The sequence below is a fragment of a genome, unplaced genomic scaffold (genome assembly GCF_019419815.1).
Source record: "Pyrus x bretschneideri cultivar Hongxiangsu unplaced genomic scaffold, Pyrus_bretschneideri_v1 Contig2, whole genome shotgun sequence".
Lineage (NCBI taxonomy): Eukaryota > Viridiplantae > Streptophyta > Magnoliopsida > Rosales > Rosaceae > Pyrus > Pyrus x bretschneideri.
In genome coordinates this window covers 13,985,813-14,005,215 of record NW_025999501.1, presented here as the reverse complement: position 1 = coordinate 14,005,215, position 19,403 = coordinate 13,985,813, and the positions used below count along the sequence as shown (strand labels likewise).

The 19,403-nt window shown below is 36.4% G+C and overlaps 1 protein-coding gene across 1 annotated transcript; it reads left to right on the top strand.

Moving 5' to 3' along the window:
- Positions 1 to 13,004: 13,004 nt before the first annotated feature.
- Positions 13,005 to 14,885, top strand: LOC103963578 (dof zinc finger protein DOF2.4). The gene is made up of 2 exons (XM_048582954.1): positions 13,005 to 13,210; positions 13,398 to 14,885. Exons 1-2 carry the CDS (start codon positions 13,160 to 13,162, stop codon positions 14,475 to 14,477), a joined length of 1,131 nt encoding a protein of 376 aa, XP_048438911.1. The 5' UTR covers positions 13,005 to 13,159; the 3' UTR covers positions 14,478 to 14,885.
- The last annotated feature ends 4,518 nt before the right edge of the window (positions 14,886 to 19,403 follow it).

Below are 19,403 nucleotides of genomic sequence, written 5' to 3'. Positions count from 1 at the left end.
ACGCGTATCATATCAATCGCCTGACGCTTCCATAGTTCCATACGTTTTATTTCTGAAATGCAGCTGCTTGATGGCTGCATCAAGTGGTATTTGTTTCTGAAATGTTTTGTTCATTTTATTCTTGCAAAAAGGAAATGCACCGAAGAAGAGAAGGGTATCGGCAATAATGGCGGGAGGTCTGCGTGAGTTCAGTTCCAGAGGTCCGTAATTCATATGAACGTTTCAGATTTGTGTATTTGTGAAATGAAAGAAGACTATCGTAGTAATAGAGTACTAGTTGTAGGAGATGGGGCTAGTCAACATATGATTCTCTTCTTCTTTTCAGTTTGTAACTGTGAAGTTTGTTTGGTGAAGGAGCATCGCAGGAAATAATTAAGAGGTCCCTTATGTAGTAACTAGTAACTGTTTATTGGATAGTGTATATATGGTTTTTCATTGAGGATAATAAGTGTGTAAAGTTTCTTCAATACGAGGAGCTCGTCTATTTCATCAATATTTCTAACATACTGGTTAAATATCAGTGAAACTTTTTTATTTCGTCAAAACTAGTGTTTGACAATCTCTAAAGTTTCATTTTAAATTAGGTAGAGAGACTACATTTGTAAACAAAATTTGGTAAACTAAATGACATGAAAATTGATGATTGGATTATTACTTAAGTGTCGATAAACATGCTCATTACTATTGATGACACATAATTTAGTTTACAAATTTTGTCTATAAATTTAGTCTTCCTAGCATTTCATCATTTTCATCGAATGCAACCGATATTGATACTTGACATATGCATCGATATTTTCATAAATTTGCATACATATTTATAGTGATACCAATATTTTAAACATTGAGGATAATGAATACGGTTTCTCTTTGAATAAAATTTGGGACTTCGTCGTGGTTATGCCAAGCAAAGTTTTCCAGTGCCACACAATCGTCAGAGTTTTGTAATTTATTTTGGCTTATTTGACCAATGATTGGTTGAGTATCAGTATTTATAGCGATGATGTTCATGTTGCAGATGACATAATTTCTGAGTTTTCTGAAAATGAGAAGTTAATTTGAACCCAACAGGATTTTCTCCGGATCCTTTTGATGAGAATTTTGGGGATCCGTAAATCGTGTCTGTTTATCGTATATTGTGCAGTTAATTTCTATTAAATACTATTTGTATTTAATTTTAAATAAAAATATTTAAAATAATTTCTGACCACACGATTTACTAATTCTTAGGATCTTCACAAAGAGGATCCAGATTCAATTTGAATGTTTTTTCAATTTGGGTTTTTTTTCTTTCGACTTCAATTTGTCAGTACGGTTTGGTTTTTGAAATCCACTCCAAAGACCATCTCCAACCCATGGGATAGAGCTTAAAATATAAGCTTTAAACCACCCCAATATATATACACACACACACACATGTTTCATGCATTAACTAATTTTTGCTATGTGGAATTTGTGAGTCAAAGCTGAAATAAATTAGAAGCAATTATGGTTTTTCAAACCTTAGAGTCAAAAGAAAAAAAAATTATGGGAATTTCATGCGGCCGTTGGCACCACCGCGCTGGCCTGTAACCCAGTCACGTCGACCACGCCACGAGGATGTTTGGACCATGGCAACAGCCTTTTGGGCTTTGCTGCGTCTACACGAACACACTAGGCCTTCAAACTAATAGGGTTACATGGGCCTGAAGCCCCAGCCCAAACCGAGAAGGCCTACAACTCTTTGTGGACCTGTTTTTGTGTCTTCGACCCAACCTACCAAAAGCCTTATACTGCTGGGCTTTGTCCAGTGCCATAAACCCACTTGCAACAAGCCCGTGTTACTTACTAGGCTTCGCAAGTGGGTCTGCCCGTGTCACTTGCAACAACTTGCTAGTAGCTTCTACTGCTGGGCTTGACTTGCCTCGACCCAAAATCCGACCCAAATTTTTGGCTAGGCTTTGCAAGTGCTAACCCGCAAGCCAGCCTTCGGCTGGGCTTGCTCCCATGCCTTGTTTTGGCCGCAACTAGCAGATTTTGCTGCTGGCTTACCTAGACCACACGGTCCAAGGCACGTAGCCTTCATCGATGGCCAATAGCTTGCAGTCGAACTGCAAGGCATATCCCCACGTCATTACTAGCCCACTTTTGGCTGGACCGCATTATTTTTTTAACCTAATGCTAATTTTTGGGATCCCCGCGTTATAAATCATACCTAAATAATTTTTGGGGTACTTTGGTTTACTCTCATTAATTCTAATTTAATTATCACTTGGTTTGTCACCAATTGAAGCTAATAGGACCCGTTTGTCATTATTTTGCTTCCACAATCAACCCCGTTTGGTCCCAATCTATTGAATTAATTAAAAGTAACATGCAGTCCATTCATCTGATAATTAATCCAAAATTATTAACCTGAATATCACATTTAGACATTAACGATTCAATAATTTATTTCTTTTCTTTGAACTATTGACATCATTTCGTAGTTCCGAAGTGCTCACATTTGAGTTCCTAAAGCAACTTAAATCCACTACACTTAAATCAACATATTGTATTATGTGTTCTTGTAGGAACCTTTCTTTTATGAACTAAACATTCATAAACTAAATTGAACCTGTAGTTTCAAATTTAGTGTCTTTGAAACCTGAGGTTTTCATAAAAACAAATACACCTATGAAAACCAGACGGTTTTCATGAAAACCATGTCTTAGAACTCGAATGTTCTAACTTTGATGCTTATAGATGATTCATTCCTATATTACCAATCACAATCTTGTTCCCTCCAAATCAATGGATTGTCAAACCGTTACAAGTTTGATTCCCTTTATTTGGGCATTTCTAATAGAAACCACTTTATGCTGGGTACAAGACATGAATCTCCACTTGACTATCAAGAAGCTGAGAAACCATTGACGCCAACAATGGCAAGGAATAGCTGAATAAGCTTCTACCATGATCTTCATTTGAAGATTTATGCCTAAAGCATTACCCATGGAAATACCTCACGAACGAGGATTCCATGGCTCTTTGGCTCGCTTCTATGACTGTTTAATCATGAAAGACATTGCCTGAAGCATACCATGATTACGTCTATAAATGAGTGCAATTCTGAAGTTTATAAATCCGATCGAATTTTGACTGGAGAATACTTGTCTCGTCATTCCTTGTTTCTAACTCATTTCTAAAGCAACCGTGTAGAAAATGGAAGTTTACCAAATTCTCGAGTCTGATTACTACTACAAACATGAGAGAAAGGTATAGACCCAGCTTCGGCTGGAGTCTACCGAACGGTATAGATTCAGTTCAGCTGGATTCTACTAAATGGCTCGACCCAGTTCGGTCAAAGCTTACCGAATGGTGGTGTCCTACTTTAGTAGGGCTGCACCGAAGGGCATGCTCTGCTTCGGCAAAGATGTATTGAACGGTATTGCTTTGCTTCGGCGGATGCCTACAAACATACCCTTTTAGTTTCTGTTGGAGCCTACCGAACCCAAGTCTGGGTCTATCTCTCTCATAATCTAATTTTGAGTTTGGTTTTACAGCATATGGTATAATCAAGCCCTACCAAGGTGTGGCATCATGCCCGAAGCATGATCCTTGGCACCTAAGACCTAAAACTTCAAGAATAAGGGATAATATTTCCAAACCTTAACCTTGCAGAACCTACTTCCATCTTAATGGAATAGATCATTGGTTATCTACTTGTTTGTGCCTCTACCAATGTCATTGAGGAGTACCATTCTTGTAGTCAATATGTGAAATTAATTTTGCTCCATCGAACATTGTTGGAAGAGCAGAATCTTGACATGGATGACCTTGTTAGCCGAATCCCCTCAGTAAACTATTTACTTTGTGAACATTTTTTCATGTTCTTGGATTCAAGTTTGGTGTAGGCACGAATTCAATTAGACATGTGACCGAATTCAATTAAACATGTGATTAGGTACGAATGTCGGAAAGTTAGTTGTCTGGAAGAATGTGATACTACGCACACTAACTTTATACCTAAATTACATTTGTAGCAACAACTTCAAGTTTATCCAACTTGATTAAGAGCATTGGCATGCTCATCATTCTATAAATGGTACTACATTACCATTTAAGATACCTTATATTCTATCTGTTCTGGAAGAACGTCGTTGAGTTTTTTTAAGGATATTCTAAAGAATAATGATCATCAATGAAACCACTGAAGAAAATAGAGTGGAATATCTTTGCACCACCTCCAAAAATGAGCCCGAAGCTTTAATTTGGGGCTAATAGGCTATCTCCCAACTGGGAACATGCCACGTGTGGTCGGCCTGGAGCTTGGTGATTAAACAGTTTATTTACTTTGGCACGACCATTTGGGACACTTATGTCGAACAATGATATTACGACGCATATTCTTACCCGAAGTAAGGATTTTATGCCTACAAGCACACTTTGCCAAGCCTGCTCATTAGGGAAATTGATTTTCTAATTCATCCCTTGCAAAGATACAAAACGACTCTCTCTTCACAGTGGATTTAAGGGAATATATGTGGACTAATCCAACCAAAATGCGGACCATATAAATACTTATGGTTTTGGTTGATGAATTGATAAACTGGTCACATGTTTATGCACACACATTGCTGCTAAACCTCATGGCCGATTTTAAGGGTTCACCACCCTACTTATCCCATAAAGTCTACGAGACTGGATAATGCCGGAAAGTTTATATCGACGATTTTCGATCAAGTATTGCATGTCTTTTGGGTTTATAATTGAACATTGAATTCCCATGTTCACCCCAAATAGCCTCGTTTAGCGATCATAAAGCGCAATTTAAATGATCATCCGGACCTTATTGAACGTACCAAGTTTTCAGTTTCTGCCTAGGGCTATTCAATCTTGTACGGAGTTATGTTGGTCTGCCTTAAGGCCCATTGCCACCTAACCTATTCGACGTTACAGTTGGTTACTGGGTACGAACCAGACGCTTTGTATTTACGCATTTGGGTGTGCATTCTATGTGCCAAGTTGCGCCGCCACAACGTACCAATATGGGTCCTCAAAGAAGGATGTGAATCTTTGTCAATTATGATTCTCCTTCACATTAGCTCTCTTAAAGCCCTTGCATGCGATCTCTTTACCGCTTATTTGCGAATTGTCATTTCAATGAGATAGTCTTCCCGTCGTTAAGGGGAGATAAGAACGTCAAACGTTCTTGTAAAACGGCGTGAATTTACGTGGACGTTGCCTACTATGCCTCATGTCGATCCCCATACTGCATAAAGTGTGATAAGCAAGTGCGATGTATTCTAGCTTTCAGAATATTGCTCCAGATGCATTTCTCTGATCTCTACAGTGACGAGATCATATACCAGCCGAAAACATGCCTGCAATGATAAACGTACTTAATGAACGTCGAGTCAACATCCCCGAATGGTGTGTTACCTCTATTAGACGGTTTGGCCGTCCTTATTGGGAGGCCCACATCGACGGATAGCTAATCAATCTATCTTGGCCTGGAGCACGATAGATTACTCGGTTGATAAGATTTAGTTCCCTAGAAGAGGAAGACATGGCACAATAATGAATATATACTTGATTGCTGTCTCAAATCATTTCCATTTCATGAGAATAATCCAGATTACTCCTGAGACTTGAAGTTCTCGGTCCAGTATACTAGTTTAGATGAGTTAATGCAATTGAAATGAGATCATCATCGATGATGTTTTCACTTATATGGTAGCTATTGACATAAATGAAAAGTGACGATATTAAACCATGTTCCATTGATTAAGTGACAATGTAGAACTGATTCCTTACCAAATTGCGTTTTGGACCTATCGTTCCTACATTGCCCAAGGTAACCCTGTTATATTACAAGTAAGAAAGGAAGTGTACTAAGATAAATGAAATCGTGCGATATAATGCATGCCTTACAGTGCAAAGTTTCTCTCGAACACCCTGTGATTAATACACTACTACAAAAGGGTCTTATAGTGTCAGTAGGTGGTGTCGGTTTAATATAATATAGTGTCGAACTAGACAATTGCGACACTTATTGAACATGACGTCGGATTTATTGTCACTTATAAGTGTCATAAACATTTAATGTCGCTTTTAAACCGACATAAACATTTAATGTCGCTTAAAACCGACATACATTTTAATAATTTTTAAATACTAGTGTCGCTTTAAATAATACAATGTCGCTTTTAAGCGACATTAAATAATACAATGTCACTTTAAATAAAACAATGTCGCTTTTAACAATATTAAATATAACATGAACTTATAATATTTAGTAATATAAGAATTTATTATGTTAAATTAATAATTAGAATTTATTTATACTTTCATTAAGTATAACATAAGATTTTGTGATATCCACTAGTGTAAATATTTTAAATTGAAGATCGAGTTCATTCATTGTATTCATATAGGGTCAAGGAGTGTAGCTGTAAAAAATCATCAAAATTGGAGTTCAAATCACCGTTAAATCGTTATTTTTCGTTCATAACCGTCGAAAAGTTTTGTCCCGTTACTTGATCTCTGAATGTTTATTTTTTGCCATTTTTGGCGTATGCGATCTCGAAGCATGCATAAACAAGTTTGATGGTTGGATCATTGAAATTAGTTTTGTAAAATGCGTATCCCATCAAAACGATAGATTCACTAACACTTAGAATTTATTTATACTTTTTATTAAGTATAATATAAGATTTTGTGGTATCCACTAGAATAAATATTTTAAATTGAAGATCAAATTCATTCATTGTATTCATATAGGGTCAAGGAGTGTAGCTGTAAAAAATCATCTAAATCGGAGTTAAAATAACCATTAAATTGTGATTTTTTGTTTATAACCGTCGAAAAGTTTTGTCTCGTTACTTGATCTCTGAATGTTTGTTTTTTTCCATTTTTGGTGTATGCGATCTCGAAGCTTGTATAAACAAGTTTGATGGTTGGATCGTTGAAATTAGTTTCATAAAATGCGTATCCCATCAAAACGATAGATTCATTGACACTTAGAATTTATTTATACTTTTATTAAATATAACATAAGATTTGGTGGTATCCATTAGTGTAAATATTTTAAATTGAAGATCGAATTCATTCATTGTATTCATATAGGGTCAAGGAGTGTAGCTGTAAATAATCATTTAAATCGGAGTTAAAATAATCGTTAAATTGTGATTTTTCGTTTATAACCGTTGAAAGGTTTTGTCTCATTACTTGATCTCTGAATGTTTGTTTTTTGCCATTTTTGGCGTGTGCAATCTCGAAGCATGTATAAACAAGTTTGATGGTTGGATCGTTGAAATTAGTTTCGTAGAATGCGTATCCCATCAAAATGATAGATTCACTAACACTTAGAATTTATTTATACTTTCATTAAGTATAACATAAGATTTTGTGGTATCCACTAGTGTAAATATTTTAAATTGAAGATCGATTTCATTCATTGTATTCATATAGGGTCAATGAGTGTAGCTGTAAAAAAATCATCAAAATCGGAGTTCAAATCACCGTTAAATCGTGATTTTTCGTTGATATCCGTTGAAAAATTTTGTTCCGTTACTTGATCTCTGAATGTTTGTTATTTGTCTTTTTTGGTGTATGCGATCTTGAAGCATGTATAAACAAGTTTGATGGTTGGATCGTTGAAATTAGATTCGTAGAATGCGTATCCCCATCAAAACGATAGATTCACTAACACTTAGAATTTATTTATACTTTTATTAAGTATAACATAAGATTTTGTGGTATCCACTAGTGTAAATATTTTAAATTGAAGATCGAATTCATTCATTGTATTCGTATAGGGTCAATGAGTGTAGCTATAAAAAAATAATCAAAATTGGAGTTAAAATCACCGTTAAATCGTGATTTTTTGTTTATAACCATTGAAAAGTTGTCCCGTTATTTAATTTTTGAATGTTTCTTTTTTGTGCTTTTCTGAAGTATGCGATCTCGAAACATATATAAACAAGTTTGACGGTTGGATCGTTGAAATTAGTTTCGAAGGATGCGTATCCCATCAAAACAATAGATTCACTAACACCTAGAGTTTATTTATACTTCCATTAAGTATAACATAAGATTTTGTGGTATCCACTATTGTAAATATTTTAAATTGAAGATTGAATTCATTCATTGTATTCATATAGGATCAAGGAGTGTAGTTATAAAAAAATAATCAAAATCAGAGTTAAAATAACTGTTAAATCGTGGTTTTTCGTTTTGTAACCGTCGAAAAGTTTTGTCTCGTTACTTGATTATGTATTTTAATATCAATTAGACTATGTTTCAATTCATGTGTGATGATATTTTATCATAAAATTATATTATTGTTTTTTATTATGTATTAAATATTATTTATTAAAATATTATATGACATAACTTGAAATATTTAGGCGGGAATGAAAATTTGAAATGTTTTAGGCGGGAATGAATGTTTGAAATGTTTGAAATGTTTTAGGCGGGAATGAATGTTTGAAATGTTTTAGGCGGGAATGAATGTTTGAAATGTTTGAAATGTTTGTGTGTCAGACCTTGCGTCGGTTTTAACCGACACAACCTCTACTTATTTCGACGCAAGCTTTGAAATATTTTAGTGTGTCAGACCTTGCATCGGTTTTAACCGACGTAACCTTTTCTTAATTCGACGTAACATTTTCTTATTTCGACGCCAGTTGCACTATCAAGTCTGTCACACTCACGTCACTTTTAACCGACGCAATATGTTATTATTTCGACGCCACTTGCTTTTCAGTCAAGTGTGTCAGATGTGGTGTCGGTTTCAACCGACGCAAAGTCCAAATATTTCAACCATATTTATACCCCTTTCTTCCCCATTACTTCCATGCTTTCGTTTCCCTCTCTTGGTTACTCCTTTGGTTTTGCCCCGTCTCCTTCTCCCATTTCAGCCTTACTCATTCTCCTTTCCACTAACTTTTGCTATGGATCAACAAAGTGAAGATAAACGTTCTGAGGAACTTCATTTCGAGGAGGAAAAGTTCAAAGGTGGTTCATTTGTGAATTATTATTAATTTTTTGTTTTGTGTTTAAACTAGTATTAGGCTTAAACTAAAAATTTACTTTTGTTTCTTGGTTGTTAATTGTTTTTTTTTTGTGTTAATAAGGAACATCTCGACGGAGGCGCGGACCCTCAATTCCCAAATGGACAAAACAACTTTGCTCGTTTGATTCGTCTGGAAAATGCGTTAGTGATAACTCTAGTGCTTTTTCAAGATATGTAGCAGGGGAGGTTAGAGAGTATAGAAATCTCCCGTTGACGACTGATTGCGTAAGATCAAGGAAGAAGAAAATGAAGTTTTCTGGAATAGAATAAAGGAATAAGATTAATCGGCTGTTGAAAGCAATGAACCATACAACTGGTTCAAAATCTTTTGCAAGAGTGTGGCAAGAATTTTGTATGAGTTGTACATTTTTAAGATATTTGTATATTCTGTATGAGTTTTTGTATATTATGTGGAATATTGGATAAAAAATATTTGTATATTTTGGCACTATTTTTATTGTCAATAATTTTTGTTAAGGTTTGTTTTGGCCTTTACATGAAATTTATTAATTTGGTTATATAATTTTTTTTAGTACCAATTAATTGAAAACAATGCAGATTCTCGTATTTTTTATTATTATTAACAAAGATGGTGTCGTGCTAGTTTGAATATTTTTTTTATTTAATTGTTATCTAACGTCGGTTTAGGTATATTTTATTTATTTAATTTTATCACAATGTCGGTTAAAACCGACAGTAGGGTGGATATATTATAATTAAATTACTAATGAGCGTCGCTTTAAACCGACGTAATGTTCAAGTATACGTCACTTTAAATCGACGTTAATGTCAGTGTCACTTTTAATCGACACTGCGTAGTGTCGGATTAAGCGAAAAAACCGACACTGAAGGCCTTTCGTGACGCTAGCATTAGTGTCGCTATTCTAATCCGACATTGCATTGTTTTATGTCGGATTTTTGCCAAATTGCCGACAGAAATTGTGTTTCTTGTCGGTTTTTGCTTCGCCAGTGATAGCCTATATTGTAGTAGTGATAGTAGTATTATAAAATGTGGTCAGTGTTTCTCTATAGGGATTTTAATGCGGAGATTGACATGTAAGTTCTCGAATAATTACATGAACTGGTTCAAATAGTTCCAAAACCATGGAACACATTCTTAACTTGTTTGAGGCATTCACTTACGGATTGAAACAATCCAACGGATGTGGTATATCCGTCTAAGTGGATATTTGATCAGTCAGGAATATGAATGAATGCCCTTACGTGTTAAACTATGAAGTCTTATTCTGAATTGTTAGAGTTACAATTTATGTCATTGACATGAATCTGACTAAGACTCTAGAATAGCTTAAGAAAACTGCCTCCCACTTAAAGACGGAATTTGAGATGAATGATCTTGGGAAAACTCATTTATGCCTCGACTTGAAGTTGAAGCATTGTTTTGATGGTACTTTGGTCTACCAATCGAACTACACCCCAAGGGTATTACCTTTGAGTATACATATGATCGTCCATACGTTATATGCAAATGAAACCATTGAAGAGGTTATGGAATCCGAAATTCCAAATGAGTTCAACTTTGCGTTTCGTTGTACTTAACTCATTGTATTAGACATGACATCTCATTCGTTGTTGATCTATTGGTAAAGATGCAGCACCAGGCCTACACGCAATCACTGAATTGATATTAAAGACATACCCTGAAAATACTATGAATTTGGGTAAATCTCAACACATCTCGAGTGGATCCGACCTCGCGATCCTAGGAATGATGCTTGCCTTTGTTGTTATGCTGACACTGGTTACTTATCAAACCCGCACAAAGCCAAATCCCCGAATGGTTATGTCTTTACCGTTAGGGATATCGCAATATCTTGGAGCTCCATGATATGACCTTAGTTGTGAGATCTTCAAATCGTTCGAAGACTTACCTCACTTCACTATGCCATAAGTGAGACATGGTTAGAAGTTCTTGTTGAGCATATTTGAAGTACTTGTTGTGTTTTCACCCATCATTGAGTCCCAATGATGATCCATGAAGACTATCAACACCAAGACATGATACATCAATGAAGTCAACACCAAGACATATTGCATCTACATCTACATCAGCAAAGCATTAGGAGATTGGAGTCATGCAAGCTGATCCCAGACAACTTTGCCGACCTTTACATGATGTCACTACAGAAGTCAACCTTCCAGATGCTTGTCCGAGGAATTGGTATGCCTAACTATTCGTATGCAATGCTTGTAGTTCTCATTTGGAATTTCTGTCAAACTCAGGGGAAGTATTCAGAAGTATACTCACTTGATCTTAATATACTTTTTTTCCCTACAATTAAGAGCATTTTTCCCACTGGTTTTTGCTACCCAACTAGGTTTTGACAAGACACCTATCTTGGGTTTGATCATACCTTTGTAAGCTATTATACTTGCATCCAGAAGATGTTTAGTTTTGACTTAATGCAAATTCTCACTTTTCTCCTTATTCTATGGGTTTTTCTCTCAACTTGGGTTTTACCATAGTGGGGTTTTGTGAGTTTTACTTTTTGTACATTTTTTTCATTGATTTGAGACTCGCATTTGCTCATTGTGCCGACGACTTCATTAGATGTACTTGTTTCATCGCTGACGACTTGATGCGCTATTTAGTTGAGTATTTACACACTCAAGGAGGAGTATTGCAGTCTTATTAGATTATGAATGTGATTGTGTAAATCCTAGTATATCTAGGGATATCTTTGAATATTTCTTTTAGTAGTTAATATCCTATTAGAGTTGTAATTCTATTAGGATAAAGAATTAACCTTCTCTACTACTATAAATAAAGACACAATAGGATGGAATAGAACACACTTCACAATTACACATTTCTCTTCTCTCTCTATGTGTTGTACTCTCTCTCACTATGGCCTCCATAATTATTTAATAAATTATGCATATGACCTTCATAATTATTCAGTAAATTATGTCTACAGTAGTCAATATTTCATTAGAGGAAAAAGAAGAATCGAGTGTGAGAATGGCGATGAAGGGCGCGTGGGCACAAAGTGAGGGAGTGATGAGTAATTTAATAATAGTAAAAATAATAATACAATATTCCCATGCAAAAATAAAGCAAGGGAGTGGGGAAGGGGAAGGGAACAGAACGGACCGGGGTAAAAGGGTTCAGTCGGTCGGACACTCGGACTGAGGCCACTCCACCAAATCACAAGAACCACTTTTTCTTTTTAACCCCCTAACTACTTCTTTTTCCATAATTTAATCATGCATTATTTCATATTTCAGTCATACAAAAATCGGTTCGTTGTAGTCTTTTTATTTCTCTGAACGAACAATAGAATATTTCCTTTTAATTAAGGAGATGGAATTAGAACTTAATTAGGTATACAGAGTAGAGCAATCTTTTCTAATCAACTTAATTAAATTTGATTTTACGTCATGCGATAATTGGATATAAAAAGTAGACATACTTGTTAATATAATATCACTAAAACCTAAACAATAATAGAGTTCACCTGCATTATAAAGATGGTGTCGATAAGTGTTTCAAATAATTTTGTGGTAAACTATCAATATGAGAGTTGCCCATGTAGAGGATCTGCACCATATTAAACCAACACGTACATACATAATAGTTTATTAACAACACCATCAACTTTTTCCATGCAGGATGAGAGCCACTCATCACGTTTCCCCAGCACAGCACCCACAGTGAGAGAGAGAGAGAGAAGCTTATGAGAGAGGGAGAGAGAGGGAGAGAGAGAGAACCTTATAGATTAAGAAACTGATAGAGGGAGAAAACATCCTTCCCAAAACCCTAAAAAGCGATAAAACAAAAAGATTAGTCTTAGCCTAGTGGGAGTGAGAAGGAACAATGTACAACCAAAAGAAAACAACAACAAGAAGAATTATTAGTATATAAATACATAAAAGGCTTCTCCTTTATTTTGTTCCTCATCACTCCCACCCTCCCCTTCTTTCTTTCTTCCTTTCTCTTTTTCTCTCTGTGACTCTCTCTCTCTCTCTCTCTCTCTCTCTCTCTCTCTAGCTTCTTTCTCTTTGTTGTTGATGTGATTCTCTCCACTATTATCTCCAAAAACCCATCAACCTTTTACAAAAGAAAGAAAGAATTAAAGGCCACCACAAGAGAGAATCATGGTTTTCTCTTCCATTCCAGCTTATCTTGATCCGGCCAATTGGCAGCAGGTAACCTCTATTTCTACCCTCTTCTTCAACTTGGTTTTTCTCAGGGAATTTCTTTCCCCCACAAAAGTGAGAAAACAAAAAATTCAAAAGCTAAATATTCTTATTGTTTTATTTCATGATCTTCATGCATATACCAGATATTTGATTTTTGCCTTTTAATTTGATTTTTCTCTCCTTTCATTTGCAGCAACCAAATCATCACCACCACTTAACAGGAAGCAACACCAATAACATTAGCAACAACAACATCAACAACAACTCTCACTTCCTTCCGCCTCCTCCTCCGCCGCTGCCTTCAAACCCTCATGACGGCTGTGGGGTAGGTGGTGCGGGCTCGATCAGGCCAGGCTCTATGGCAGATCGAGCTCGCATGGCCAACATCCCCCTCCCAGAGCAAGCACTAAAATGTCCGCGGTGCGAATCCACAAACACTAAGTTCTGCTACTTCAACAACTACAGCCTCACACAGCCCCGCCACTTCTGCAAGACTTGTAGAAGGTACTGGACGCGAGGCGGTGCCCTGCGTAATGTTCCAGTTGGCGGTGGCTGCAGGAGAAACAAAAGGAGCAAAGGAACCAGTAGCAGCACCTCCAAGTCCCCAGCCAGCAGCTCGGACCGGCCAACCGGTTCGGCCGGTTCGTCGGGCCACTCAAATTTAGGGTTAAACAACAGTAGCACGGCCGGCTCGGCGGATAATAATAACATGAGGATGAGCCCGCAAATCCCACCTCTGCGTTTCATGTCGCCTTTCGCCACCGACATGGCCTTAAATTTCGGCATGATGAACAATAATAATAGCAGTAATTATGGAGTTGGAGACTTGAATGGTTTTCATCAGATGGGGAGTGGTCTAGGAGCTAGCGGTGGATCGCTCTTTAATTTCCAGCAGCAGACGCCGTCATTTCCGTTCATGGCCGGGTTGGATCCTACGCCGGCGGGGCTTATGTTCGAGACCAGCGGAGTTGAGGTACCGGGGTATAATCAGGTGCGGCCGAGAGCACCGTCTGCTGGGATGAGTATATCTCAAATGGCTTCGGTGAAGATGGAATTAGAAAGTCAGCAACAACAACAACAACAGCACCAGAATCAGGAGTTGAATTTGTCGAGGCAGTTGATGGGGATGAATAATAATTCAGGAAATGATCAGTTCTGGAGTAATGGCGGCGGCCGCGGCAGTGGTGGTTCTAGTACTACTACTGCATGGACTGATCTTTTGGGGTTTAATTCTACTTCCACTACTAGCAATAATATTAACAATCCCCTATAAAATTCAGTTCCAGTTTGTACTTTGGTGATTAGATCGAATACTTCGCTGCGAAGCTAGCTTGGAGTTTTACTTAATTTTATAGAAAATTAACTCAGAAGACATCAAGACTCAAGAGCTCCCTTCTTATCATTTGATGAAGAAATGTGAGGAAATTAAGGATGATGAGCTTTGTTCTTCGTGCTGATAATGGTAGGTTTTTGTTTTATGTTCTTTTTTACTTTCTTCTGTCCGGCTTCATCTGTGAGCTTAGGGACTTTTATCTTTTGGGTTTGGTTTTAGGAAGGCATTATATATATGATGTATGAACTATCTAGCATGCTTGCAACACAAGTACTGATTAATTAGTGATGAGTGTATAAGTACTTCATGGAGTTTTGAATGAAAATCGAACGTGTTGTACTTTAATCAGTTAACAAAATAGTACTGTCTGCGCTGAACGTCAGTTCTTTCTTCTGCTGAAATTGAACTTCTCTATATAGCAACTATTGCATATGGTTATGATAATGAGAAGATGTGTAGCTTAATTCAGTCGTTGAACTTTGTGTGAGGATGGGAAGTGTTGTTCTCGGAGAGTTAAGAGGTCTTGCATGTGCTTATAAGAAATAAGACTACTCCTACTGCTGTTATTAATCTCTATGGGGATATTATGTATATAATTATGATAATATTGTAAGAGATGATCCTTTTAACACCATTGTTAAAAGCTTAATTTGACGTTTGAACTTTTAAAATAAACTATCCTGTGTTGAGAAATCTGAGTAAAGGCCAACTTCAACTTGTTGAAATATGAAATTTTCGTGAACGAATATGTTAAGGTCAAGTGTCAATTACTTGATTGCTGATCAAGATTCAAGAGTAGTGTTAAATGGAGGCTCTCTTTTCTTGACTTTAATTGATACCATTCCCCCATTTAATACTGGGAAAGTTCATCTGTTATGATTTAGCTTGCGAGAACGTATTATAATATTGACACATTTTGTAATAAAGTAAAAAACTCCACCATTGTTAATCACTAGAAGGACTAAGCTTCCAGTCTAAGGAAGAGAAGCTTATCACTTTATATATATGCTAATTCTGGTCAGCTAGACGTCCACCGTTTTAATTGTATATGGTCGTCGTCGTCGGTATTATATTTAAGGTGGGCCAAAACAAGATGTATTCCAACTCGATTTCTTCAGATGGCCTCTTCTTTCATTCATCTTCGTAGTCCTTTTTCAAGAATATAGTAATCGCCTAATCCCATTTCAAAACCAACATCAATGATGGATCCAAGAATTTTTTCTTTGGAGGAGTGAGGTATAAAATGGTGTTTGTAATGGGGGAGGAGGACTGCCGCGTGTTAAGTGGCTAGACCAGAATGACATTGTTTTAGCCAGGGTTAAGCCCTTGCACCAAACGATGTTGTTTTGGTCTAGCCACTTAAAACCAAGGTTCTAAAAATCGCTAGGTGCTAGTCGGGCGGCGGGCAAGGGGCTAGTGCCTAGGCGGCCTACGCGTATTTATGTAAATTTATTATATATCTTGTAAATAAGTGCTTATTTACACCTAAAAAGAACAACACTTGTATGGATAATAAAAGAATGATAAAATGCAAAAATAGAAGTAGAAAAATATACAAATTATATACATCCAAAAAGTTCAATATTTAAAAAACAATAAGCATATCATCATAATGAGAAGGATTTGGATGATAGACTAAATTCTTCTTATTCATGAATCATGATCCTTGCATTGGATTGGACATAGACTAAATTATTTAACCTTGTTGTATCTAGTTTATTTCTTTTCTTTGTATGTATCTCCTCAAAAGTGCTCCAATTCATTTCACTATTGGATGAACTTGTAGTAAATCCATCACTTAAAAATTAGGTACACCATTTCCATAAGTATACCACCATGAAACCAAAAAAGAAAAAAGCACACAATTAATAAAAAATATATATAATAAAAAAACGCCTAGGACCGCCTAGCCTGCTGAGCTCCAGACCGATTTTTTGAAACAATTTTCCCAAAATCAGGGCAGGCCTTCACCGCCTAGCACCTAGGCCAATTTTTAGAATACTGCTTAAAACTACTTAAAAATTTTCCTTCTTCTTATTGTTGTCAACTAGAGCAGCCTTGCCTTCCACTAATTGGCGGTTTTAGGCTTTTAGATGCGCAAAACCAACTTCAATGGAAAGAATTTCCGGCATCTGGATGGGCGATTGCCCACCCTTGCCATAACATGAGTTCGCCCGTGGACCAACATGGTGGTGTTCCTTTCCTTGGTGTAGATGCTTAAATAAACATAAAAATGACTTCTCTTTCCTTGGTGTTGATGCTTAGTACAAACATTTTATGTAAACTACAAACGTTTAAATTTGAGTGCAAATCAATATGTATGTGAGTGTGTGATTTGGTATATTTATCCTCCCGTCATCATGGCTGGAGACAAAGTTTAAAACCCTAGCTAATTAATTGGAAGATTATCTTAATTGAAAGCCATAGATTTTGGCAAAACCATTGCCTTTCTTCAATTTGTCGGACAAAGTGTCATAAATTTCAGTCCTCCAATATTTATTCTGATCCATATTGCTTCATTATATATATGCATAGAACCCATAGAAGATAGAGAAAAATCAGTTTCCCACTTTCTTTTTGTCCAAGCATAACATAATGGAGACATATAAATACGTCCACCGTGAGAGTTGAGTGACATCCAACTCTCCAACAAAACCATTTGTTTACAAAACATGCATGCATGTCCAAATTTTGTTTTATTATATAAATTACTATTATTATGCGCATGAAGATGCAGCTTATTCTACGAAAGAAATCCTAATAATTGGTTTGGGTGAGACACTGAGATTTGGTCGATAAAAAATGATTATGTAATAATACGTGAATGTACTAAACACCACCCCGCCCTCCCCCCTGGCCCGATCATGATTGATGATGATGATGATCATCATCATGAGGCTGCGTGAATTACGTGAATTTGGTTTTGTGTACTACTTTAGGACAAGTCTCTCAAAAGACTCCAAAATCATCACTCAATTCCGCACACAGGAAAATTCCAATTCCAAAATCATAGAGGACTGCGGAGAAAATCACACATGGATATGGATTGGTCTTCGACTTTCTCTGATGACCCGAAAAATAGGAAATTAAAATTTAAAATATACTGTTTTTGCGAGTTTTTCTCCACTTTCGAGGAAATTCTTTTATGAGTTTGAAATAATTCCACGCGTTATTATTTTATTCAAATTATAAGGCGTAAAACAAATACAATAAAGAGTAAATATTTTATTTATCATCTATTTGTATTATTTTTTTAATAAATATAAAACACATCAACATATGCAAATCATATTTTTATTAAAAATTATACAAATTATGGCATAAATAGATAGTAAAAATAATATTTTTGTACAATAAAAGTGAAACACATCTACGTAAAATGATACATCTCTCTTGAGGCGTCTCGGGGTTTGTGTGCTGAAGAATAACGCAATGGAATGGAATGAAAGATGAGCAGCAGGGGCGGCAGGATATATGCATGTCTGACCATTTCGCAGCTTTGACGCGCGTGAGTGTGTGCTTGGTCACGCTATGGGACAAACTACTGTTTTGTCAGTTTCGTAGACTGGACAATATGACATGGCAGGGGGTCCCTCCTGGACTCCCGGTGATTCGATATAACGTTGCCGCGCGCTTCAGAGCTGCGTGCTACTTTCTTTCATGTATCTCTGCACTCTGCAGTCCGCGGTTAGGTTGTAGTAAACTTAGCTAGTTACTTCCATTTCTGACACTCACTGTGCGCGGTCCAACTGCTCAGTGTCAGTAGGACCAGTGCAATGCAATACACCTTCCCTTTCCTAGGGTTTCTGTTCATGCCAAAAAAATAATAAAAAAAACAAACAAACAAACTATAGTACAATGATCATTTCATTTGAATTAGGGTTAGGTCATAATATTGGTTCAATAGATAACCTTCCTAATCCGATTCGATTCAATTTGAAGGAATCTCACGGCAATAATACACCATGAATTGTATTTAATTTGTTATTGTATACTTATTACTGATCACATTACTGACCACATCTCTAATATATGTTAACTTTAAATACATAGACAAAGTTTATCTGAGGTGATCAACAAACGTAGTACGTATTACATACAATCTAAATTATTCATTAAAGATGCTTTCATGTTGATTCTATCCATGAAGGTTTATCCTCGAAGCTCAAGAGAATTTGGCCCTTTGGTTTGCCATAGCTCTTATTTCAAGTCTTGAAAACCAAGCACCAAACCTAAATCACCATGAAAATTATTAGAATAGTTATGGTTCCATCAACATTGTTCTGTTGCTCCCCTTTAACCTAGCAAGTTTCTGTTTGAGGAGATTGCTTCCCAACTTGACATAAACAGAGTTTTGAACACCCTATCATATAATCCAATTTTTCTTTTTACAGCAAGAGATTCAACCTAGCTAGGTTCTTAGTATACCCTTTACTACCACACTTTCAGTGCCATTTGAGCTACATTTGCTAGTCTTGTTAGTATAAATCAAGAAATATGACTTTCGCATACAATATCTTCCTGCGCATCTTTATTTATTATGATCTTTTGATTAAATGACTTTCCCATACAATATCTTCCTGCACATGTTTATTTATTATGATCTTTTGATTCAACAAATCAAAAGAGAAAAGTAGTGTTCGAAAATCATCACTTCCCTGAACCAAACTGTCCACCACCATAAAATATACTAATCCCTCACAGTACAAATAGAATCAAAGAAGATTTAGCAAAGCTAGTTTGCGTTGAACTGTAGTCTGCACAAAACAATGGTCCACATATCGATCTTGGACCGAGGAATAAACAGTACTGCCATGCAGCCTTGATGGCTAAGTACTTGATGCGCGCGCCAGCCTAGACGTAATT

Bases quoted from the DNA above. Each gene is read 5' to 3' on its own strand.
- LOC103963578 (XM_048582954.1), top strand. From the start codon at position 13,160: ATGGTTTTCTCTTCCATTCCAGCTTATCTTGATCCGGCCAATTGGCAG. The intron at 13,211-13,397 runs GTAACCTCTATT...TTTCATTTGCAG, and splicing joins ATCCGGCCAATTGGCAGCAG to CAACCAAATCATCACCACCA.